The sequence below is a fragment of the Phyllobates terribilis genome, unplaced genomic scaffold (assembly GCF_046119375.1).
Source record: "Phyllobates terribilis strain yellow unplaced genomic scaffold, ASM4611937v1 Scaffold_10__3_contigs__length_209671492, whole genome shotgun sequence".
Classification (NCBI taxonomy): domain Eukaryota; kingdom Metazoa; phylum Chordata; class Amphibia; order Anura; family Dendrobatidae; genus Phyllobates; species Phyllobates terribilis.
In genome coordinates, this window is record NW_027362770.1 from 207,421,766 (window position 1) to 207,449,065 (window position 27,300).

Sequence of the window (27,300 nt, forward strand, 5' to 3'; positions counted from 1 at the left end):
AGCCATTTGGTGAGCTGCATATCCTGCTACATGTTCACAGACTTGCCAGTGGAAAAGCCAAACTTCATATGCCAGAAATGCAAGATTGTGTCCCTGTTGGAGGAAAAGTTGCGAAATCTAGAAGAGAGGTTAACTACCTTGAAAATCATTAAGGAAGGTGAAGAGTTCTTAGACAGAGCAGAATTATCTCTTCATGATTCAGAAAGAGAAGAAATTCAAACTGCACCTGAGGAAACAGAGGAATGGAAGCATGTGACCCACAGAAGCAGGAGGATCGAGAGGCAGTCAGCAACCATAATGCTCAGGAACCAGTACCAGGCTCTCACGCAGGAGAACCATGAAGAAATACAGCAAGATAAGACTTTGCCAGCAATGAATAACCTTGTAAGCCCTCAGAATCCTCCTGGATGGAGAAAGAAGAATGTTGTGAAGAAAAAACGGAGAGTGGTGGTCATGGGGGATTCCCTGTTAAGAGGAACAGAGGCCGCTATCTGCAGACCAGACATAACCTCAAGAGAAATGTGCTGTCTTCCAGGAGCAAAAATTACAGATGTGTCTGACAGGATATCAAGACTCTTCAGACCTACAGATCACTACCCATTCCTGCTAATACATGTGGGGACAAATGACACCGCAAGAAAGGACCTGGAAACCATCTGCAGTGACTTTGAAGACTTAGGCAAGAAAGTGAAAGAATTGGGAGCGCAGGTGGTCTTCTCATCCATCCTCCCAGTGGATGGCCATGGAACAATGAGGTGGAATAAGATTCTACAGGTGAACAACTGGCTACGTCGATGGTGCCGTCAACAAGGATTTGGATTTCTGGATCACGGAATGAATTACCTATACGATGGACTACTTGCTAGAGATGGGGTGCACCTTACGAAGACTGGAAAACATGTATTTGGAAGTCGCCTTGCTACACTCATCAGAAGAGCTTTATACCAGAACAATGTGGGAAGGGAAGCAAAAGGCCAGAAAAAGCCATACAGCTGACAAATACTATTGAGATCTCTGCTACTGGAAGTGGAAAGGAAGAACAAAGACAAAAAAATCTAAATAATAAAAATATGGGAGGAAGAGAAACCAATCACAAACTAAAATGTTTTTATACAAATGCACAAAGCATGGGCAACAAACAAGGAGAATTGGAAGTACTAATGCAGGAAAAGGAATATGATGTCATTGGAATCACTGAAACTTGGTGGGACGATACACATGATAAAAGGCTAAAAGGATACAACTTATTTGCAAGAAACAGACTTGATAAACGAGGAGGAGGTGTCGCATTGTATGTTAGAAAAGCGTATATCTGCACAGAGATTGAAGCTTCAGAGACTGGGAGTTCTGTGGAAACTGTTTGGGTAAGAATACAAGGAGAGAACAACGGAAAGGACACCATTGTAGGCATTTACTACAGGCCACCTGGGCAAGCTGAAGATATGGATGAACTCTTTATGTATCAAATGACCAAGTTCTCCAAAAAATATGACGTAGTGGTCATGGGAGATTTCAACTATCCAGACATTTGTTGGGAATCTCTCTCAAGTAAAACTAACAGGTCAAGCAAATTCTTATCCTCTCTTGCTGACAACTTTATCTTCCAAAAGGTAGGGGAGAAAACAAGGGGATCTGCTACTTTGGATCTAATCCTTATAAACAGGGAGGAAATGGTTGAGGAGGTAAAGGTGGCTGGGACCCTAGGAGGCAGCGATCATGCTATTATAGAATTTTGGATAACTAGAGGAGGAAGACATGTGAAGACTCAAACTTCAAGGTTAGATTTTAGAAAGGCAGATTTTAAGAGACTCAGAAAGAGACTAGGAGGGATCCAATGGCTGGATGTCCTTAAGGACAAAAATGTCCAGGAAGGATGGGAAATTTTTAAAAATGAGATTCTCAAAGCACAATCGTTAACAATCCCGAAAAGTAGGAAGAATGGGAAGCATTTAAGGAAACCAGGATGGATGAACACAGAACTTAAACACATGCTAAAAAGAAAGAAAGAAAAATGTTTATTAAATGGAAAGAGGGAGGCATATCTAAAGAAGATTATAATGCAGTCTGCAGATCCTGCAGGGCACGTATCAGATTAGCTAAAGCTGACAATGAATTAAGGCTTGCAAGAGATGTCAAAAGCAATAAAAAAGGATTTTGGGGGTATGTCAAAAGTAAAAGAAAAGTCAAAGATGCTATAGGATTTTTACAGGATGAAAATGGAGAAATGGTAAGAGAGGATGTTGAGAAGGCCGAACTTTTTAATTCCTATTTTGCATCTGTTTTCTCTCAGAAAGAAAATGTAACATCAACTGATCTTCACTGTCCTTTTAAAGGAATAGAGGAATCCAAGTTATCTGTAAACAGAAAGATTGTGAGGGAATATTTAGCTAACATAAATGAGTTCAAGTCTCCAGGTCCAGATGAATTACACCCCAGAGTACTGAAGGAGATCGTAGAAGAAATTTTAGAACCACTCTCCATAAGCTTTGAAAATTCTTGGAGAACAGGAGAAGTCCCAGAAGACTGGAGAAGAGCAAATGTTGTTCCTATCTTCAAAAAGGGGAAGAAGGTGGACCCAGGGAACTATAGGCCGGTGAGTCTGACTTCTATACCAGGAAAGATCTTTGAACAAATTATTAAACAACATGTATGTAAGTACATGGATAAGAATGAAGTGATTAACCAGAGTCAGCATGGGTTTGTAACTAACAAGTCATGTCAGACTAACTTAATTTCCTTCTATGACAGAATCACTGACTGGGTGGATCAGGGAAATGCTGTAGATATAGTATATCTTGACTTCAGCAAAGCATTTGACAAAGTATCTCACACCATCCTTATTGAAAAAATGACCAAGTATGCAATGGACCAGGCAACTGTTAGGTGGATTCATAACTGGCTTAGTGATCGGACTCAAAGGGTGGTTGTAAATGGCTTCACATCCAGCTGGATGAATGTCTCAAGTGGGGTACCACAGGGCTCCGTCCTGGGACCTGTATTGTTCAACATCTTTATCAATGATTTAGATGAAGGAATTGAGGGTAAACTGATTAAATTTGCTGATGACACAAAGCTAGGAGGGATAGCTAATACTAGAGAAGAGAGAGAGAGGATTCAAAAAGACCTAAATAAACTGGAGCAGTGGGCAGTAACTAACAGAATGGTTTATAACAGGGAAAAATGCAAAGTACTACATCTGGGCAATAAAAATGAAAAAAGCATATACAGAATGGGAGGAATAGAGCTAAGCAACAGTACATGTGAAAAAGACTTAGGTATACTAATAGATCATAGACTGAACATGAGTCAACAGTGTGATGCAGCAGCAAAAAAGGCAAATACAATTCTGGGATGTATTAACAGAAGCATACAGTCTAGATCACGTGAAGTCATTATCGGTCTTTACTCCTCTTTGGTCAGACCTCATCTGGAATACTGTCTACAGTTTTGGGCACCACATTTTAAAAAAGACATAGACAAACTGGAGCAAGTTCAGAGAAGAGCGACCAGAATGGTGACTGGTCTGCAAACCATGTCCTATGAGGAACGGTTGCAGGATTTGGGAATGTTTAGCTTGCAAAAAAGAAGACTGAGAGGAGACTTAATAGATGTCTACAAATATGTCAAGGGCTGTCACATTGTAGAAGGATCATCTTTATTCTCATTTGCACAAGGAAAGACTAGAAGCAATGGGATGAAACTAAATGGGAGGAGACACAGATTAGATATTAGAAAAAACTTTTTGACAGTTAGGGTGATTAATGAGTGGAACAGGCTGCCACGAGAGGTGGTGAGTTCCCCTTCAATGGACGTCTTCAAACAGAGGCTGGACAGACATCATCATCTCAGGATGATCTAGTGAATCCTGCTTTGAGCAGGGGGTTGGACCAGTTGACCCAGGAGGTCCCTTCCAACTCTACCATTCTATGATTCTATGAATTCTACCTCTCACAGACATGTTAGTTTTTCTTTAAGAAGTCTTCTACTCTGCACTCATTACCTGTAATAATTGCACCTGTTTGAACTCGTTACCTGTATAAAAGACACCTGTCCACACACTCAATCAATCACACTCCAAGCTCTCCACCATAGCCAAGACTAAAGCGCTGTTTAAGGACAAAATTGTAGACCTGCGAAAGACTGGGATGGTCTACATGACAATAGGCAAGCAGCTTGGTGAGAAGGCAACAACTGTTTGCGCAATTATTAGAAAATGGAACATAAACAAGATGACTGTCAATCTTCCTTGGTCTGGGGCTCCATATAGGATATAACCTCGTGAAGTATGTATGATTCTGAGAAAGGTCAGGAATCAGCCCAGAACTACACAGGAGAACCTGGTCAATGACCTGAAGAGAGCTGGGACTACAATCTCAAATATCAGCATTAGTAACACACTACGCTGTCATGGATTAAAATCCTGCAGGGCACGCAATGTCCCCCTGCTTACGCCAACACATGTCCAGGCCCATTTGAAGTTTGCCAATGACCATCTGGATGATCCAGAGGAGGCATGGGAGGTCATTTGGTCAGATGAGAACAAAATAGAACTTTTTGGTATCAACGCCATTCGCCGTGTTTAGAGGAAGGAGGATGAGTTCAACCCCAAAAACACCGTCCCAACTGTGAAGTATGGTGGGGGAAACATCATACTTTGGGGGGTGCTTTTCTGAAAAGGGGACAGGACGACTGCACCATATTGAAGGGAGGATGGATGGGGTAATGTATCGTGAGATTTTGGCCAACAACCTCCTTCCCTCAATAAGAGCCTTGAAGATGGGTCGTGGCTGGTTCTTACAGCATGACAATGACCCAAAACACACAGCCAGGACAACTAACGATTGGCTCTGCAAGAAGCATTTCAAGGTCCTGGAGTGGCCTAGCAAGTCTCCAGACCTGAACCCAATAGAAAATCTTAAGAGGGAGCTGAAACTCAATATTGCTCAGTGACAGCACTGAAACCTGAAAGATCTGGAGAAGATCTGTATGGAGGAGTGGGCCAAAATCCCTGCTGCAGTGTGTGCAAAACTGGTTAAGAACTACAGGAAACGTCTGACCTCTGTAATTGCAAACAAAGGTGCACTTACGATAAAAATTACAGACCTTTCCATTCTTTGTAGGTGGGAAAACTTGCAAAATTGACAGTGTATCAAATACTTATTTTCCCCACTGTATTAGTCCCCGCATTGAAAATGTATGTCTCGTCAGTATCGGATTTATACAAATTCCGATATTCAATATTTTCTTTCAGAGACATATGTCTGTTGCAGGTGCAATACTTCTCTTACACGGACAAAGGTGTCTAGTGTGAATGTAAAATATTTCCCTTTAATGGACAATGTATTTCCTGCTGACAAAAGGTTTCTTCCACTGCCCTGTTTATGTATAAACACATGTACCCTTTTGTTGTCCAACTCTTTGAAAAGAGTTCTCCTGTCTAATTTAAATCTCTTGGTCTTTCTCACAAAAAGGCATTCTTTCAGTCATCTGGGCATCAAAAGGACTTCATGCATGTTACCTAAGATGGATCATATCTCTTTGTCTATTGTGCAATCCTACATTTAAGAGTGCCAGCTCTTTTATCCTATTGCAACAGAGAGAGTGGAGGAGGGAAGGGAGAGAATATCCCTCTCTGGTGGGGCTGCAGCTGCTAATATTTTCTATGACACTTATTTTTTATGGCAGGCAGCAATAGCATTAGGTGGATCGAGGGTAGCACTAACATTGGGTAGATCGTGGGTTGTACTATTGCTCTCCTACTGGCCAAGAGTGAATCGCCGTGGAGTGGGGAGGGTGGTGGACGACCTTGGTGATCGGCAGCAGGTTATTTGTCTTGGCTATTCAGTTTCACGGTGCAGCGAGAGGTCGTTAGCCGCTGTATGAAGTGACACATATCCTATATGTACAGGTCTGTATACCAGGGGTATACACTTGTTTCTTTTCTTTCAGATCTTGTTTGTCTCGGCCATGTCTAGTGGTAAGAACCTGAACAGCCCTGATTCCTTTTGTCATATTCGCACATTGTCACACAAGCCTATTTAGCATATTTCAAAGTAAAAATTGGTGATCAAGATAAGTCTTAGGCCCCTCACAAGGTGCGAGCAGTGTGTCCAGAGCTTACGGATGTGGATGAAGGGAACGCGTGATAAGATGCCATTTGGTGTTCCTATGGTTTAGCGAAAGCCAAGAGATCATGCCAGTGACTGTTACTTTTTTAAAAGTGAAAACTTCAGGATAACAAAGAAAATAAATATAAAATCGAGGCACCTAATCTACCGTCAGTGATACGTCCAGCGCCTCATTCAGCTGAAATCCCAGGACCAATTTCCCTTGAACTTCCCTCTTTTCAAGAACAGCTTCATGGTGAGGAACAACGTGACAGCAATGATGGAGATTTTGATATTGAAGATGTCTCAGGTCATTAGGGATTTGACCAGCATGGGTTGGACGATTTGTCACGAGATTCGAGACTATGAAAAATGTCTTCAGAACTCCTCGCATCAAGACTCCATGCTTGAAAAAGGAGCAAAGGCATCCTACTCTCCATCCAGAGAAAGTGCATTTCTGCAACACGGTGGCTTTGTGTATCGACATAACATTCATGGTTTAATTGAGGAATTGGGAATCCCAGTCTGTAAATGAATGACGACTGTCCATCGATAGCTCACAGAGGAGCTTAAAGAGCCTCCTCCTCCACAATGGCAATTTATTTGGTGCAGTCCCAATTGGCTATTCAGTTTCTCTTTGTGAAGAATACGGAGACATAGAGTCATTGAGTTGTAATATCACAACACACAACTGGATCATCTGTGTTGATCTTACAATGGCATGCTTACTTGGTCAGCACCAAGTATCCTTGTACTGTGTGCAGGAGGGACAGTTTAGCATGTGAGAAGCATCGAGTGGAGAGGAGTTGGCCTCCAAGATCTGACCTCAAACCTGGCGATCCAAACATCCTACAGTAGCGTTCAAAATAATAGCAGTGAGTTCAGAAACCCGAGTTATCACAATCTTTCTCCTAGTTGTTATTTCCGGCATTGGGGACGTCGCTCACTGATTTCTAATTCACAACATGGAGAGAAATGTAGATAATTATTAACGACTTTACAGAAAATAACAATAAAGGACCATTGTCCTGTTCTAATAAACAGCAGTGTCTGCATCTGTCTTTACAATCTCACACTATGTGTCTTCTCTCTTTTTGAGGATTGATCATTCCTGTGAATCACTATCCTTATATTTAGTTGTTACCCACAGGTTTTTAGAGCTGCGTCACATCTATGTTGCATAAGAGTCAACCAATTTCTGGCCCCTATCAGCTGTTATTCCAGCCCAGGAGGCTTTCACTACATCACACAGTTTTTTGGTATTTGCTGGTTTTGCCTCAGAAACAGCATTTTTCATGTCACCCCACAAGAGTCCTATCGGATTCAGGTCTGGGGATTGGGCTGGGCACTCCATAACCTCAACTTTGTTGGACTGGAGCCAAGATTTTGCTCGTTTACTGGTGTCTTTAGGGTCGTTCTCTTATTGAAACACCCATTTCAAGGGCATATCCTCTTCAGCGTAAGGCAACATGACCTCTTCAAGTATTTTAATAAACTGGTCCATGATCCCTGGTATGAAGTAAATAGATCCGGCACCATAGTAAGAGAAACATGCCCATATCATGATGCTTCCACCATGCTTCACTGTCTGTAGGGTGTACTGTCTTTAGGCCAGTTGATGTGTTCTTTGGTAAATTCTATCCGATTCAGTACATGTGTTTTTTTTAACAGTGGGACTTTACGGGGACTTCTTGCTAAGAGATTAGTCTCACACAGGCATCTTTTAACTGTGACAGTCCTCACAGGTAACTTGAGACTGTCTGTGATCATCCTGGAGTTGATCATTGGCTGAGCCTTTGCCATTCTGGCTATTCTTCCATCCATTTGGATTGTAGTCTTCCATTTTCTTCCATCTCTCTGGTTTTGCTTTCCATTGTAAAGCATTGGAGATCATTTTAGCTGAACACTGATCATTGTCTGCACTTCTTTAGATCTTCTTTTTCTCCAATCAACTTTTTAATCAAAGTCCGCTGTTCTTCTGAAAAATGTCTGTAACGACCCATATTTCTCAGGCTTTCAAGGAGAAATGCATGTACAACATGTGCTGCTTCAACCTTAAATAAGGGCCTCCTGATTCACACCTGTTTCTTCACAGAATGATTGACCTCACTGATTGACCTCCACACTGCTATTATATTGAACACAGCCCGTACAGTTAATTATTCACATACACAGACTCAGAAACCTGCAGATCATGAATGCGGAGTCTGGGGGTTTTCTTACAACCTACTGCACCAACTGGTAAATTGTCTGATGTGGTGATAGAATCTATACCAAAAACAGTGATTAATCCGGTCAGTCTTATTGGACTGCTGGTATTTTGAACACTACTGTACATGAGCCACTTGTTGGCAGAAAGAACTTGAAACGGGGTCTCAAGAAGCAATTTGTTAAAATGCTGCCAACTGAAGGAGACTGTTTAAGTACCTCAATCCCTATCATTCTTCGCATTGGCATTTTCTAGCCAGTCACTTAAAAAATAAAGGATGATGTGATTGATGGTCAACAGACTCGGCAGCTCATCAGAGATAAACATTTGATCGTGACAATATCAGAAATGCAAAGAATGCTTGGTTATCATTCAAACACCTTGTCGAGGACTTTCTTGGAAATACACCAGCAAACAATTACGCTGAAATTGTCCAGAAACTCTTGGAGAACTAGGAGATGGTTGGTTGCAACACGAGCATCAAGGTGCATTTTCTGCAGCCATGTTGGTAACTTCCCTGAAAACCTTAGTGCAGTCAGTGACGAGGATTCCACCGAGATGTGAAGGTCGTGGAGGGACGGGATCAGGGTAGATGGGATGGACACATGATGGATGACTATTGCTGGAGCATTGAAGACTTCAGGAAAAGCTAGAAACCTAAATGTTACCTTAACGGCTACCTAACTTTACTACTTGCACACAATGTGACTTCCAGTAACAATATATCCTATGTAGAAACAAAAGAGCTTCAAATACTCGTTACATTCCGGGGATTCTCTGCCCGATATTAGTCTTGAGGCTCCGCCGAAACCCCCCAATGTCGTAAGACATGCTCCCCACTCAATCACAAGCTCGAAAATAGGTCTCTAATAACCATAGGACCCTTGCTGTTCATACAAATCCCCCCCAAAAATTTGTAACTGGAACAAAACAAAGTTAATGCTCTTAATTACCTGTTAACATCAGGGGGTCCCCTAACACTGGGGTCAACTGGAGGTCATAGTCTTGCTTCAATATTCAACTATGAAATGGATTATAGATTTTACAATTCCATCTATGATGTAACTGATCTGATTTACACGCTGACTGATGGATTGCCACTGGTCTGGATTTTACCATGAATACATATATATATACGCTGCACAGAGGCCAGCGCTGACCCGTGGAGGATCATGGGCAATGGTCACAGGCTGGAGATGGGGCGAGTCTCGGCCCATTGTGTCCATTACTAATGGGGGTTTGTAGATGGGAGATCTGAGGATTTCGTGTAGCGGTGACAGAATTACCTCGACATCTGGAGATGTTTCCTGCGTAAGACGATGAGCGTCACCAACAGAAGACCGATCAGCAGAATGCTGAGGATGGCCAAGAGAGAGATCACCACAACGTTAGGGTTCAGCTCAGCAACTGCGAGGAAGAAGAGAAGACGAAGCCACAATTACTCCATAGTCAAGAGCAGATGACGAGGACATCCGGAACCGTCTCCAGCAATGGACTGAGAGATAGAAAACTGCCAGCCGTTCACATGTGAAGATATACATGGCCACCAGGGGGTGCACTAAGAGGCTGACAATCCTATCATGTATCTCTGTGTATAGGGAGCTCCCCCTAGTGGTGACTGCAGGCAGGATCTTATCATGTATCTCTGTATACAGGGAGCTCCCCCTAGTGGTGGCTGCAGACAGGATCTTATCATGTATCTCTGTATACAGGGAGCTCCCCCTAGTGGTGGCTGCAGACAGGATCTTATCATGTATCTTTGTATACAATGAGCTCCCCCTAGTGGTGGCTGCAGACAGGATCTTATCATGTATCTCGGTATACAGGGAGCTCCGCCTAGTGGTGGCTGCAGACAGAATCTTATCATGTATCTCGGTATACAGGGAGCTCCGCCTAGTGGTGGCTGCAGACAGGATCTTATCATGTATCTCTGTATACAGGGAGCTCCCCCTAGTGGTGACTGCAGGCAGGATCTTATTATGTATCTCTGTATACAGGGTGCTCCCCCTAGTGGTGGCTGCAGACAGAATCTTATCATGTATCTCTGTATACAGGGAGCTCCCCCTAGTGGTGGCTGCAGACAGGATCTTATCATGTATCTCTGTATACAGGGAGCTCCCCCTAGTGGTGACTGCAGACAGGATCTTATCATGTATCTCTCTATACAGGGAGCTCCCCCTAGTGGTGGCTGCAGACAGGATCTTATCATGTATCTCTGTGTATAGGGAGCTCCCCCTAGTGGTGACTGCAGACAGGATCTTATCATGTATCTCTGTATACAGGGAGCTCCCCCTAGTGGTGGCTGCAGACAGGATCTTATCATGTATCTCTGTGTATAGGGAGCTCCCCCTAGTGGTGACTGCAGACAGGATCTTATCATGTATCTCTGTATACAGGGAGCTCCGCCTAGTGGTGGTTGCAGACAGGATCTTATCATGTATCTCTGTATACAGGGAGCTCCCCCTAGTGGTGGCTGCAGACAGGATCTTATCATGTATCTCTGTATACAGGGAGCTCCCCCTAGTGGTGGTTGCAGACAGGATCTTATCATGTATCTCTGTATACAGGGAGCTCCCCCTAGTGGTGGCTGCAGACAGGATCTTATCATGTATCTCTGTATACAGGGAGCTCCCCCTAGTGGTGACTGCAGACAGGATCTTATCATGTATCTCTGTATACAGGGAGCTCCCCCTAGTGGTGGCTGCAGACAGGATCTTATCATGTATCTCTGTGTATAGGGAGCTCCCCCTAGTGGTGACTGCAGACAGGATCTTATCATGTATCTCTGTATACAGGGAGCTCCCCCTAGTGGTGGCTGCAGACTGAATCTTATCATGTATCTCTGTATACAGGGAGCTCCCCGTAGTGGTGGCTGCAGACAGGATCTTATCATGTATCTCTGTATACAGGGAGCTCCCCCTAGTGGTGGCTGCAGACAGAATATCATCATGTATCTCTGTATATAGGGAGCTCCCCCTAGTGGAGGCTGCAGACAGAATCTTATTATGTATCTCTGTATACAGGGAGCTCCCCCTAGTGGTGGCTGCAGACACGATCTTATCATGTATCTCTGTATACTGGGAGCTCCCCCTAGTGGTGGCTGAAGAGAGGATCTTATCATGTATCTCAGTATACAGGGAGCTCCCCCTAGTGGTGGCTGCAGACAGAATCTTATCATGTATCTCTGTATACAGGGAGCTCCCCCTAGTGGTGGCTGCAGACAGAATCTTATCATGTATCTCTGTATATAGGGAGCTCCCCCTAGTGGAGGCTGCAGACAGAATCTTATTATGTATCTCTGTATACAGGGAGCTCCCCCTAGTGGTGGCTGCAGACACGATCTTATCATGTATCTCTGTATACTGGGAGCTCCCCCTAGTGGTGGCTGCAGAGAGGATCTTATCATGTATCTCAGTATACAGGGAGCTCCCCCTAGTGGTGGCTGCAGACAGAATCTTATCATGTATCTCTGTATACAGGGAGCTCCCCCTAGTGGTGGCTGCAGACAGAATCTCATCATGTATCTCTGTATATAGGGAGCTCCCCCTAGTGGTGGCTACAGAAACGATCTTATCATGTATCTCTGTATACTGGGAGCTCCCCCTAGTGGTGGCTGCAGAGAGGATCTTATCATGTATCTCAGTATACAGGGAGCTCCCCCTAGTGGTGGCTGCAGACAGAATCTTATCATGTATCTCTGTATACAGGGAGCTCCCCCTAGTGGTGGTTGCAGACAGGATCTTATCATGTATCTCTATACAGGGAGCTCCCCCTAGTGGAGGCTGCAGACAGAATCTTATTATGTATCTCTATATACAGGGAGCTCCCCCTAGTGGTGACTGCAGACAGGATCTTATCATGTATCTCTGTATACAGGGAGCTCCCCCTAGTGGTGGCTGCAGACAGGATCTTATCATGTATCTCTGTATACAGGGTGCTCCCCCTAGAGGTGGCTGCAGACACGATCTTATCATGTATCTCAGTATACAGGGAGCTCCCCCTAGAGGTGGCTGCAGACACGATCTTATCATGTATCTCTGTATACAGGGAGCTCCCCCTAGTGGTGGCTGCAGACAGGATCTTATCATGTATCTCTATATACAGGGAGCTCCCCCTAGTGGTGACTGCAGACACGATCTTATCATGTATCTCTGTATACAGGGAGCTCCCCCTAGTGGTGGTTGCAGACAGGATCTTATCATGTATCTCTGTATACAGGGTGCTCCCCCTAGAGGTGGCTGCAGACACGATCTTATCATGTATCTCAGTATACAGGGAGCTCCCCCTAGAGGTGGCTGCAGACACGATCTTATCATGTATCTCTGTATACAGGGAGCTCCCCCTAGTGGTGGCTGCAGACAGAATCTTATCATGTATCTCTGTATACAGGGAGCTCCCCCTAGTGGAGGCTGCAGACAGGATCTTATCATGTATCTCTATATACAGGGAGCTCCCCCTAGTGGTGACTGCAGACAGGATCTTATCATGTATCTCTGTATACAGGGAGCTCCCCCTAGTGGTGACTGCAGACAGGATCTTATCATGTATCTCTGTATACAGGGAGCTCCCCCTAGTGGTGACTGCAGACAGGATCTTATCATGTATCTCTGTATACAGGGAGCTCCCCCTAGTGGTGGCTGCAGACAGAATCTTATCATGTATCTCTGTATACAGGGAGCTCCCCCTAGTGGTGGCTGCAGACAGAATCTTATTATGTATCTCTGTATACAGGGAGCTCCCCCTAGTGGTAGCTGCAGACAAGATGTTATCATGTATCTCTGAATACAGGGAGCTCCCCCTAGTGGTGGCTGCAGACTGGATCTTATCATGTATCTCTGTATACAGGGAGCTCCCCCTAGTGGTGGCTGCAGACAGTATCTTATCATGTATCTCTGTATACAGGGAGCTCCCCCTAGTGGTGACTGCAGGCAGGATCTTATCCTGTATCTCTGTATACAGGGAGCTCCCCCTAGTGGTGGCTGCAGACAGGATCTTATCATGTATCTCTGTATACAGGGTGCTCCCCCTAGTGGTGGCTGCAGACAGAATCTTATCATGTATCTCTGTATACAGGGAGCTCCCCCTAGTGGTGACTGCAGACAGGATCTTATCATGTATCTCTGTATACAGGGAGCTCCCCCTAGTGGTGGCTGCAGACAGGATCTTATCATGTATCTCTGTATACAGGGAGCTCCCCCTAGTGGTGGCAGCAGACAGAATCTTATCATGTATCTCTGTATACAGGGAGCTCCCCCTAGTGGTGGCTGCAGACAGAATCTTATCATGTATCTCTGTATACAGGGAGCTCCCCCTAGTGGTGACTGCAGACAGAATCTTATCATGTATCTCTGCATACAGGGAGCTCCCCCTAGTGGTGACTGCAGACAGGATCTTATCATGTATCTCTGTATACAGGGAGCTCCCCCTAGTGGTGACTGCAGGCAGGATCTTATCATGTATCTCAGTATACAGGGAGCTCCCCCTAGTGGTGGCAGCAGACAGGATCTTCTCATGTATCTCTGTATACAGGGAGCTCCCCCTAGTGGTGGCTGCAGACAGAATCTTATCATGTATCTCTGTATACAGGGAGCTCCCCCTAGTGGTGGCTGCAGACAGGATCTTATCATGTATCTCTGTATACAGGAAGCTCCCCCTAGTGGTGACTGCAGACAGGATCTTATCATGTATCTCGGTATACAGGGAGCTCCGCCTAGTGGTGGCTGCAGACAGTCTTATCATGTATCTCTGTATACAGGGAGCTCCCCCTAGTGGTGGTTGCAGACAGAATCTTATCATGTATCTCTGTATACAGGGAGCTCCCCCTAGTGGTGACTGCAGACAGAATCTTATCATGTATCTCTGTATACAGGGAGCTCCACCTAGTGGTGGCTGCAGACAGAATCCTATCATGTATCTCTGTATACAGGGAGCTCCCCCTAGTGGTGACTGCAGACAGAATCTTATCATGTATCTCTGTATACAGGGAGCTCCCCCTAGTGGTGGCTGCAGACAGGATCTTATCATGTATCTCTGTATACAGGGAGCTCCCCCTAGTGGTGGCTGCAGACAGGATATTATCCTGTATCTCTCTATACAGGGAGCTCCCTCTAGTGGTGGCTGCAGACATGATCTTATCATGTATCTCTGTATACAGGGAGCTCCCCCTAGTGGTGGCTGCAGACAGGATCTTATCATGTATCTCTGTATACAGGGAGCTCCCCCTAGTGGTGGCTGCAGACAGGATATTATCCTGTATCTCTCTATACAGGGAGCTCCCTCTAGTGGTGGCTGCAGACAGGATCTTATCATGTATCTCTGTATACAGGGAGCTCCCCCTAGTGGTGGCTGCAGACAGAATCCTATCATGTATCTCTGTATACAGGGAGCTCCCCCTAGTGGTGACTGCAGACAGAATCTTATCATGTATCTCTGTATACAGGGAGCTCCCCCTAGTGGTGGCTGCAGACAGAATCTTATCATGTATCTCTGTATACAGGGAGCTCCCCCTAGTGGTGGCTGCAGACAGAATCTTATCATGTATCTGTGTATACAGGGAGCTCCCCCTAGTGGTGACTGCAGACAGAATCTTATCATGTATCTCTGTATACAGGGAGCTCCCCCTAGTGGTGGCTGTAGACAGGATCTTATCATGTATCTCTGTATACAGGGAGCTCCCCCTAGTGGTGGCTGCAGACAGGATCTTATCATGTATCTCTGTATACAGGGAGCTCCCCCTAGTGGTGGCTTCAGACAGAATCCTATCATGTATCTCTGTATACAGGGAGCTCCCCCTAGTGGTGGCTGCAGACAGAATCCTATCATGTATCTCTGTATACAGGGAGCTCCCCCTAGTGGTGACTGCAGACAGGATCTTATCATGTATCTCTGTATACAGGGTGCTCCCCCTAGTGGTGGCTGCAGACAGGATCTTATCATGCATCTCTGTATACAGGGTGCTCCCCCTAGTGGTGGCTGCAGACAGTATCTTATCATGTATCTCTGTATACAGGGAGCTCCCCATAGTGGTGACTGCAGACAGAATCTTATCATGCATCTCTGTATACAGGGAGCTCCCCCTAGTGGTGACAGCAGACAGAATCTTATCATGTATCTCTATATACAGGGAGCTCCCACTAGTGGTGGCTGCAGACAGGATCTTATCATGTATCTCTGTATACAGGGAGCTCCCCCTAGTGGTGACAGCAGACAGAATCTTATCATGTATCTCTATATACAGGGAGCTCCCACTAGTGGTGGCTGCAGACAGGATCTTATCATGTATCTCAGTATACAGGGAGCACCCCGTAGTGGTGGTTGCAGACAGGATCTTATCATGTACAGTACAGCCCAAAAGTTTGGACGCACTTTCTCATTTAAAGATTTTTCTGTATTTTCATGACTTTGAAAATTGTACATTCACACTGAAGGCATCAAAACTATGAATTAACACATGTGGAATTATATACTTAACAAAAAAGTGTGAAACAACTGAAAATATGTCTTATATTCTAGGTTCTTCAAAGTAGCCACCTTTTGCTTTGATGACTGCTTTGCACACTTTGGCATTCTCTTGATGAGCTTCAAGAGGTAGTCACCGGAAATGGTCTTCACTTCACAGGTGTGCCCTGTCAGGTTTAATAAGTGGGATTTCTTGCCTTATAAATGGGGTTGGGACCATCAGTTGTGTTGTGCAGAAGTCTGGTGGATACACAGCTGATAGTCCTACTGAATAGACTGTTAGAATTTGTAATATGGCAAGAAAAAAGCAGCAAAGTAAAGCAAAACGAGTGGCTATAATTAATTTAAGAAATGAAGGTCAGTCAGTCTGAAAAATTGGGCAAACTTTGAAAGTGTCCCCAAGTGCAGTTGCAAAAATCATCAAGCGCTACAAAGAAACAGGCTCACATGAGGACCGCCCCAGAAAAGGAAGACCAAGAGTCACCTCTGCTTCTGAGGATAAGTTTATCCGAGTCACCAGCCTCAGAAATCGCAGGTTAACAGCAGCTCAGATTAGAGACCAGGTCAATGCCACACAGAGTTCTAGCAGCAGACACATCTCTTCAACAACTGTTAAGAGGAGACTTTGTGCAGCAGGCCTTCATGGTAAAATAGCTGCTAGGAAACCACTGCTAAGGACAGGCAACAAGCAGAAGAGACTTGTTTGGGCAAAAGAACACAAGGAATGGACATTAGACCAGTGGAAATCTGTGCTTTGGTCTGATGCGTCCAAATTTGAGATCTTTGGTTCCAACCACCGTGTCTTTGTGCGACGCAGAACAGGTGAACGGATGGACTCTACATACCTGGTTCCCACCGTGAAGCATGGAGGAGGAGGTGTGATGGTGTGGGGGGGCTTTGCTGGTGACACTGTTGGGGATTTATTCAAAATTGAAGGCATACTGAACCAGCATGGCTACCACAGCATCTTGCAGCGGCATGCTATTCCATCCGGTCTGCGTTTAGTTGGACCATCATTTATTTTTCAACAGGACAATGACCCCAAACACCTCCAGGCTGTGTAAGGGCTATTTGACCAAGAAGGAGAGTGATGGGGGGCTATGCCAGATGACCTGACCTCCACAGTCACCAGACCTGAACCCAATCGAGATGGTCTGGGGTGAGCTGGAGCGCAGAGTGAAGGCAAAAGGGCCAACAAGTGTGAAGCATCTCTGGGAACTCCTTCAAGATTGTTGGAAGACCATTTCCGGTGACTACCTCTTGTAGCTCATCAAGAGAATGCCAAGAGTGTGCAAAGCAGTCATCAAAGCAAAAGGTGGCTACTGTGAAGACCCTAGAATATAAGACATATTTTCAGTTGTTTCACACTTTTTTGTTACGTATATAATTCCACATGTGGTAATTCATAGTTTTGATGCCTTCAGTGTGAATGTACAATTTTCAGAGTCATGAAAACTCAGAAATTTTTTTAAATGAGAAGGTGTGTCCAAACTTTTGGTCTGTACTGTATCTCTGTATACAGGGAGCTCCCCCTAGTGGTGGCTGCAGACAGGATCTTATCATGTATCTCTATATACAGGGAGCTCCCCCTAGTGGTGGTTGCAGACAGAATCTTATCATGTATCTCTGTATACAGGGAGCTCCCCCTAGTGGTGACTGCAGACAGAATCTTATCATGTATCTCTGTATACAGGGAGCTCCACCTAGTGGTGGCTGCAGACAGAATCCTATCATGTATCTCTGTATACAGGGAGCTCCCCCTAGTGGTGACTGCAGACAGAATCTTATCATGTATCTCTGTATACAGGGAGCTCCCCCTAGTGGTGGCTGCAGACAGGATCTTATCATGTATCTCTGTATACAGGGAGCTCCCCCTAGTGGTGACTGCAGACAGAATCTTATCATGTATCTCTGTATACAGGGAGCTCCCCCTAGTGGTGGCTGCAGACAGGATCTTATCATGTATCTCTGTATACAGGGAGCTCCCCCTAGTGGTGGCTGCAGACAGGATATTATCCTGTATCTCTCTATACAGGGAGCTCCCTCTAGTGGTGGCTGCAGACATGATCTTATCATGTATCTCAGTATACAGGGAGCTCTCCCAAGAGGTGGCTGCAGACAGGATCTTATCATGTATCTCTGTATACAGGGAGCTCCCCCTAGTGGTGGCTGCAGACAGAATCCTATCATGTATCTCTGTATACAGGGAGCTCCCCCTAGTGGTGACTGCAGACAGAATCTTATCATGTATCTCTGTATACAGGGAGCTCCCCCTAGTGGTGGCTGCAGACAGAATCTTATCATGTATCTCTGTATACAGGGAGCTCCCCCTAGTGGTGGCTGCAGACAGAATCTTATCATGTATCTGTGTATACAGGGAGCTCCCCCTAGTGGTGACTGCAGACAGAATCTTATCATGTATCTCTGTATACAGGGAGCTCCCCCTAGTGGTGGCTGTAGACAGGATCTTATCATGTATCTCTGTATACAGGGAGCTCCCCCTAGTGGTGGCTGCAGACAGGATCTTATCATGTATCTCTGTATACAGGGAGCTCCCCCTAGTGGTGGCTTCAGACAGAATCCTATCATGTATCTCTGTATACAGGGAGCTCCCCCTAGTGGTGGCTGCAGACAGAATCCTATCATGTATCTCTGTATACAGGGTGCTCCCCCTAGTGGTGGCTGCAGACAGGATCTTATCATGCATCTCTGTATACAGGGTGCTCCCCCTAGTGGTGGCTGCAGACAGTATCTTATCATGTATCTCTGTATACAGGGAGCTCCCCATAGTGGTGACTGCAGACAGAATCTTATCATGCATCTCTGTATACAGGGAGCTCCCCCTAGTGGTGACAGCAGACAGAATCTTATCATGTATCTCTATATACAGGGAGCTCCCACTAGTGGTGGCTGCAGACAGGATCTTATCATGTATCTCTGTATACAGGGAGCTCCCCCTAGTGGTGACAGCAGACAGAATCTTATCATGTATCTCTATATACAGGGAGCTCCCACTAGTGGTGGCTGCAGACAGGATCTTATCATGTATCTCAGTATACAGGGAGCACCCCGTAGTGGTGGTTGCAGACAGGATCTTATCATGTACAGTACAGCCCAAAAGTTTGGACGCACTTTCTCATTTAAAGATTTTTCTGTATTTTCATGACTTTGAAAATTGTACATTCACACTGAAGGCATCAAAACTATGAATTAACACATGTGGAATTATATACTTACAAAAAAGTGTGAAACCACTGAAAATATGTCTTATATTCTAGGTTCTTCAAAGTAGCCACCTTTTGCTTTGATGACTGCTTTGCACACTTTGGCATTCTCTTGATCAGCTTCAAGAGGTAGTCACCGGAAATGGTCTTCACTTCACAGGTGTGCCCTGTCAGGTTTAATAAGTGGGATTTCTTGCCTTATAAATGGGGTTGGGACCATCAGTTGTGTTGTGCAGAAGTCTGGTGGATACACAGCTGATAGTCCTACTGAATAGACTGTTAGAATTTGTAATATGGCAAGAAAAAAGCAGCAAAGTAAAGCAAAACGAGTGGCTATAATTAATTTAAGAAATGAAGATCAGTCAGTCTGAAAAATTGGGCAAACTTTGAAAGTGTCCCCAAGTGCAGTTGCAAAAATCATCAAGCGCTACAAAGAAACAGGCTCACATGAGGACCGCCCCAGAAAAGGAAGACCAAGAGTCACCTCTGCTTCTGAGGATGTTTATCCGAGTCACCAGCCTCAGAAATCGCAGGTTAACAGCAGCTCAGATTAGAGACCAGGTCAATGCCACACAGAGTTCTAGCAGCAGACACATCTCTTCAACAACTGTTAAGAGGAGACTTTGTGCAGCAGGCCTTCATGGTAAAATAGCTGCTAGGAAACCACTGCTAAGGACAGGCAACAAGCAGAAGAGACTTGTTTGGGCAAAAGAACACAAGGAATGGACATTAGACCAGTGGAAATCTGTGCTTTGGTCTGATGCGTCCAAATTTGAGATCTTTGGTTCCAACCACCGTGTCTTTGTGCGACGCTGAACAGGTGAACGGATGGACTCTACATGCCTGGTTCCCACCGTGAAGCATGGAGGAGGAAGTGTGATGGTGTGGGGGTGCTTTGCTGGTGACACTGTTGGGGATTTATTCAAAATTGAAGGCATACTGAACCAGCATGGCTACCACAGCATCTTGCAGCGGCATGCTATTCCATCCGGTCTGCGTTTAGTTGGACCATCATTTATTTTTCAACAGGACAATGACCCCAAACACACCTCCAGGCTGTGTAAGGGCTATTTGACCAAGAAGGAGAGTGATGGGGGGCTACGCCAGATGACCTGGCCTCCACAGTCACCAGACCTGAACCCAATCGAGATGGTTTGGGGTGAGCTGGACCGCAGAGTGAAGGCAAAAGGGCCAACAAGTGCTAAGCATCTCTGGGAACTCCTTCAAGATTGTTGGAAGACCATTTCCGGTGACTACCTCTTGTAGCTCATCAAGAGAATGCCAAGAGTGTGCAAAGCAGTCATCAAAGCAAAAGGTGGCTACTGTGAAGAACCTAGAATATAAGACATATTTTCAGTTGTTTCACACTTTTTTGTTACGTATATAATTCCACATGTGTTAATTCATAGTTTTGATGCCTTCAGTGTGAATGTACAATTTTCAGAGTCATGAAAACTCAGAAATTTTTTTAAATGAGAAGGTGTGTCCAAACTTTTGGTCTGTACTGTATCTCTGTATACAGGGAGCTCCCCCTAGTGGTGGCTGCAGACAGGATCTTATCATGTATCTCTATATACAGGGAGCTCCCCCTAGTGGTGGTTGCAGACAGAATCTTATCATGTATCTCTGTATACAGGGAGCTCCCCCTAGTGGTGACTGCAGACAGAATCTTATCATGTATCTCTGTATACAGGGAGCTCCCCCTAGTGGTGGCTGCAGACAGGATCTTATCATGTATCTCTGAATACAGGGAGCTCCCCCTAGTGGTGGCTGCAGACAGAATCTTATCATGTATCTCTGTATACTGGGAGCTCCCCCTAGTGGTGACTGCAGACAGAATCTTATCATGCATCTCTGTATACAGGGAGCTCCCCCTAGTGGTGGCTGCAGACAGGATCTTATCATGTATCTCAGTATACAGGGAGCTCCCCCTAGTGGTGGTTGCAGACAGGATCTTATCATGTATCTCTGTATACAGGGAGCTCCCCCTAGTGGTGGCTGCAGACAGGATCTTATCATGTATCTCGGTATACAGGGAGCTCCGCCTAGTGGTGGCTGCAGACAGGATCTTATTTTGTATCTCTGTATACAGGGAGCTCCCTCTAGTGGTGGCTGCAGACAGGATCTTATCATGTATCTCTGTATACAGGGAGCTCCCCCTAGTAGTGGCAGCAGACAGGATCTTATCTTGTATCTCTGTATACAGGGAGCTCCCCCTAGTGGAGGCTGCAGACAGGATCTTATCATGTATCTCTGTATACAGGGAGATCCCTCTAGTGGTGACTGCAGACAGGATCTTATCATGTATCTCTGTATACAGGAAGCTCCCTCTACTGGTGACTGCAGACAGGATCTTATCATGTATCTCTGTATACAGGGAGCTCCCCGTAGTGGTGGCTGCAGACAGGATGTAATCATGTATCTCTGTATACAGGGTGCTCCCCCTAGTGGAGGCTGCAGACAGGATCTTATCATGTACCTCTGTATACATGGAGCTCCCCCTAGTGGAGGCTGCAGACAGGATCTTATCATGTATCTCTGTATACAGGGTGCTCCCCCTAGTGGTGGCGGCATACAGGATCTTATCATGTATCTCTGTATACAGGGAGCTCCCCCTAGTGGTGGCTGCAGACAGGATCTTATCATGTATCTCTGTATATAGGAAGCTCCCCTAGTGGTGACTGCAGACAGGATCTTATCATGTATGCCTGTATACAGGGACCACCCCCTAGTGGTGGCTGCAGACAGGATCTTATCGTGTATCTCTGTATAAAGGGTGCTCCCCCTAGTGGAGGCTGCAGACAGGATCTTATCATGTATCTCTGTATACAGGGAGCTCCCACTAGTGGTGGCTGCAGACACGATCTTATCATGTATCTCGGTATACAGGGAGCTCCGCCTAGTGGTGGCTGCAGACAGGATCTTATCATGTATCTCTATATACAGGGAGCTCCCCCTAGTGGTGGCTGCAGACAGGATCTTATCATGTATCTCTGTATACAGGGAGCTCCCCCTAATGGTGGCTGCAGACAGGATCTTATCATGTATCTCTGTATACAGGGAGCTCCCCCTAGTGGTGGCTGCAGACAGGATCTTATCATGTATCTCTATACAGGGAGCTCCCTCTAGTGGAGGCTGCAGACACGATCTTATCATGTATCTCTGTATACAGGGAGCTCCCCCTGGTGGTGGCTGCAGACAGGATCTTATCATGTATCTCTGTACACAGGGAGCTCCCCCTAGTGGTGGCTGCAGACACGATCTTATCATGTATCTCTGTATACAGGGAGCTCGCCCTAGTGGTGGCTGCAGACAGGATCTTATCATGTATCTCTGTATACAGGGAGCTCCTCCTAGTGGTGGCTGCAGACAGAATCTCATCATGTTTCTCTGTATACAGGGTGCTCCCCCTAGTGGTGGCTGCAGACAGAATCTTATCATGTATCTCTGTATACAGGGAGCTCCCCCTAGTAGTGACTGCAGACAGAATCTTATCATGTATCTCTGTATACAGGGAGCTCCCCCTAGTGGTGGCTGCAGACAGAATCCTATCATGTATCTCTGTAGACAGGGAGCTCCCCCTAGTGGTGACTGCAGACAGAATCTTATCATGTATCTCTGTATACAGGGAGCTCCCCCTAGTGGTGGCTGCAGACAGGATCTTATCATGTATCTCTGTATACAGGGAGCTCCCCCTAGTGGTGGCTGCAGACAGAATCTTATCATGTATCTCTGTATACAGGGAGCTCCCCCTAGTGGTGGCTGCAGACAGAATCTTATCATGTATCTCTGTATACAGGGAGCTCCCCCTAGTGGTGACTGCAGACAGAATCTTATCATGTATCTCTGTATACAGGGAGCTCCCCCTAGTGGTGGCTGCAGACAGAATCCTATCATGTATCTCTGTATACAGGGAGCTCCCCCTAGTGGTGACTGCAGACAGAATCTTATCATGTATCTCTGTATACAGGGAGCTCCCCCTAGTGGTGGCTGCAGACAGGATCTTATCATGTATCTCTGTATACAGGGAGCTCCCCCTAGTGGTGACTGCAGACAGGATCTTATCATGTATCTCTGTATACAGGGAGCTCTCCCTAGAGGTGGCTGCAGACAGAATCCTATCATGTATCTCTGTATACAGGGAGCTCCCCCTAGTGGTGACTGCAGACAGAATCTTATCATGTATCTCTGTATACAGGGAGCTCCCCCTAGTGGTGGCTGCAGACAGAATCCTATCATGCATCTCTGTATACAGGGAGCTCCCCCTAGTGGTGACTGCAGACAGAATCTTATCATGTATCTCTGTATACAGGGAGCTCCCCCTAGTGGTGACAGCAGACAGAATCTTATCATGTATCTCTATATACAGGGAGCTCCCTCTAGTGGTGACTGCAGACAGGATCTTATCATGTATCTCTGTATACAGGAAGCTCCCTCTAGTGGTGACTGCAGACAGGATCTTATCATGTATCTCTGTAAACAGGGAGCTCCCCGCAGTGGTGGCTGCAGACAGGATCTTATCATGTATCTCTGTATACAGGGTGCTCCCCCTAGTGGAGGCTGCAGACAGGATCTTATCATGTACCTCTGTATACAGGGAGCTCCCCCTAGTGGAGGCTGCAGACAGGATCTTATCATGTATCTCTGTATACAGGGTGCTCCCCCTAGTGGTGGCGGCATACAGGATCTTATCATGTATCTCTGTATACAGGGAGCTCCCCCTAGTGGTGGCTGCAGACAGGATCTTATCATGTATCTCTGTATATAGGAAGCTCCCCTAGTGGTGACTGCAGACAGGATCTTATCATGTATGCCTGTATACAGGGAGCTCCCCCTAGTGGTGGCTGCAGACAGGATCTTATCGTGTACCTCTGTATAAAGGGTGCTCCCCCTAGTGGTGGCTGCAGACAGGTTCTTATCATGTATCTCTGTATACAGGGAGCTCCCACTAGTGGTGGCTGCAGACAGGATCTTATCATGTATCTCGGTATACAGGGAGCTCCGCCTAGTGGTGGCTGCAGACAGGATCTTATCATGTATCTCTGTATACAGGGAGCTCCCCCTAGTGGTGGCTGCAGACAGGATCTTATCATGTATCTCTGTATACAGGGAGCTCCCCCTAGTGGTGGCTGCAGACAGGATCTTATCATGTATCTCTGTATACAGGGAGCTCCCCCTAGTGGTGGCTGCAGACAGGATCTTATCATGTATCTCTATACAGGGAGCTCCCCCTAGTGGTGGCTGCAGACAGGATCTTATCCTGTATCTCTCTATACAGGGAGCTCCCTCTAGTGGAGGCTGCAGACACGATCTTATCATGTATCTCTGTATACAGGGAGCTCCCCCTAGTGGTGGCTGCAGACAGGATCTTATCATATATCTCTGTATACAGGGAGCTCCCCCTAGTGGTGGCTGCAGACACGATCTTATCATGTATCTCTGTATACAGGGAGCTCGCCCTAGTGGTGGCTGCAGACAGGATCTTATCATGTATCTCTGTATACAGGGAGCTCCCCCTAGTGGTGGCTGCAGACAGAATCTTATCATGTATCTCTGTATACAGGGAGCTCCCACTAGTGGTGGCTGCAGACAGAATCTTATCATGTATCTCTGTATACAGGGAGCTCCCCCTAGTGGTGACTGCAGACAGAATCTTATCATGTATCTCTGTATACAGGGAGCTCTCCCTAGTGGTGGCTGCAGACAGAATCCTATCATGTATCTCTGTATACAGGGAGCTCCCCCTAGTGGTGACTGCAGACAGAATCTTATCATGTATCTCTGTATACAGGGAGCTCCCCCTAGTGGTGGCTGCAGACAGGATCTTATCATGTATCTCTGTATACAGGGAGCTCCCCCTAGTGGTGACTGCAGACAGGATGTTATCATGTATCTCGGTATACAGGGAGCTCCGCCTAGTGGTGGCTGCAGACAGGATCTTGTCATGTATCTCTGTATACAGGGAGCTCCCCCTAGTGGTGGCTGCAGACAGGATCTTATCATGTATCTCTGTATACAGGGAGCTCCCCCTAGTGGTGGCTGCAGACAGGATCTTATCATGTATCTCTGTATACAGGGAGCTCCCCCTAGTGGTGGCTGCAGACAGGATATTATCCTGTATCTCTCTATACAGGGAGCTCCCTCTAGTGGTGGCTGCAGACATGATCTTATCATGTATCTCAGTATACAGGGAGCTCTCCCTAGAGGTGGCTGCAGGAACGATCTTATCATGTATCTCTGTATACAGGGAGCTCGCCCTAGTGGTGGCTGCAGACAGGATCTTATCATGTATCTCTGTATACAGGGAGCTCCCCCTAGTGGTGGCTGCAGACAGAATCTTATCATGTATCTCTGTATACAGGGAGCTCCCCCTAGTGGTGGCTGCAGACAGAATCTTATCATGTATCTCTGTATACAGGGAGCTCCCCCTAGTGGTGACTGCAGACAGAATCTTATCATGTATCTCTGTATACAGGGAGCTCCCCCTAGTGGTGGCTGCAGACAGAATCCTATCATGTATCTCTGTATACAGGGAGCTCCCCCTAGTGGTGACTGCAGACAGAATCTTATCATGTATCTCTGTATACAGGGAGCTCCCCCTAGTGGTGGCTGCAGACAGGATCTTATCATGTATCTCTGTATACAGGGAGCTCCCCCTAGTGGTGACTGCAGACAGGATCTTATCATGTATCTCTGTATACAGGGAGCTCTCCCTAGAGGTGGCTGCAGACAGAATCCTATCATGTATCTCTGTATACAGGGAGCTCCCCCTAGTGGTGACTGCAGACAGAATCTTATCATGTATCTCTGTATACAGGGAGCTCCCCCTAGTGGTGGCTGCAGACAGAATCCTATCATGTATCTCTGTATACAGGGAGCTCCCCCTAGTGGTGACTGCAGACAGAATCTTATCATGTATCTCTGTATACAGGGAGCTCCCCCTAGTGGTGGCTGCAGACAGAATCTTATCATGTATCTGTGTATACAGGGAGCTCCCCCTAGTGGTGACTGCAGACAGATTCTTATCATGTATCTCTGTATACAGGGAGCTCCCCCTAGTGGTGGCTGTAGACAGGATCTTATCATGTATCTCTGTATACAGGGAGCTCCCCCTAGTGGTGGCTGCAGACAGAATCTTATCATGTATTTCTGCATACAGGGAGCTCCCCCTAGTGGTGGCTGCAGACAGAATCTTATCCTGTATCTCTGTATACAGGGAGCTCCCCCTAGTGGTGGCTGCAGACAGGATCTTATCATGTATCTCTGTATACAGGGAGCTCCCCCTAGTGGTGGCTGCAGACAGAATACTATCATGTATCTCTGTATACAGGGAGCTCCCCCTAGTGGTGGCTGCAGACAGAATCCTATCATGTATCTCTGTATACAGGGAGCTCCCGCTAGTGGTGACTGCAGACAGAATCTTATCATGTATCTCTGTATACAGGGAGCTCCCCCTAGTGGTGGCTGCAGACAGGATCTTATCATGTATCTCTGTATACAGGGAGATCCCCCTAGTGGTGACTGCAGACAGGATCTTATCATGTATCTCTGTATACAGGGAGCTCCCCCTAGTGGTGGCTGCAGACAGAATCTTATCATGTATCTCTGTATACAGGGAGCTCCCCCTAGTGGTGGCTGCAGACAGGATCTTATCATGTATCTCTGTATACAGGGAGCTCCCCCTAGTGATGGCTGCAGACAGGATCTTATCATGCATCTCTGTATACAGGGAGCTCCCCCTAGTGGTGGCTGCAGACAGGATCTTATCATGTATCTCTGTATACAGGGTGCTCCCCCTAGTGGTGGCTGCAGACAGGATCTTATCATGCATCTCTGTATACAGGGTGCTCCCCCTAGTGGTGGCTGCAGACAGTATCTTATCATGTATCTCTGTATACAGGGAGCTCCCCCTAGTGGTGGCTGCAGACAGGATCTTATCATGTATCTCTGTATACAGGGAGCTCCCCCTAGTGGTGACTGCAGACAGAATCTTATCATGCATCTCTGTATACAGGGAGCTCCCCCTAGTGGTGGCTGCAGACAGGATCTTATCATGTATCTCAGTATACAGGGAGCTCCCCCTAGTGGTGGTTGCAGACAGGATCTTATCATGTATCTCTGTATACAGGGAGCTCCCCCTAGTGGTGGCTCCAGACAGGATCTTATCATGTATCTCTGTATACAGGGAGCTCCCCCTAGTGGTGGCTGCAGACAGAATCCTATCATGTATCTCTGTATACAGGGAGCTCCCCCTAGTGGTGACTGCAGACAGAATCTTATCATGTATCTCTGTATACAGGGA

The 27,300-nt window shown here is 46.1% G+C and overlaps 1 protein-coding gene across 2 annotated transcripts in view; it reads right to left on the bottom strand.

Moving 5' to 3' along the window:
* PTPRO (protein tyrosine phosphatase receptor type O) overlaps positions 1–27,300 on the bottom strand; it is a 621,455-nt gene that overhangs the window by 237,659 nt on the left and 356,496 nt on the right. For both annotated transcript variants that reach the window (XM_073650602.1, XM_073650601.1), the window contains exon 15: positions 9,603–9,723. In XM_073650602.1, the coding sequence (XP_073506703.1) occupies positions 9,603–9,723 (121 nt within the window). The remainder of the gene's footprint in view (positions 1–9,602; positions 9,724–27,300) is intronic.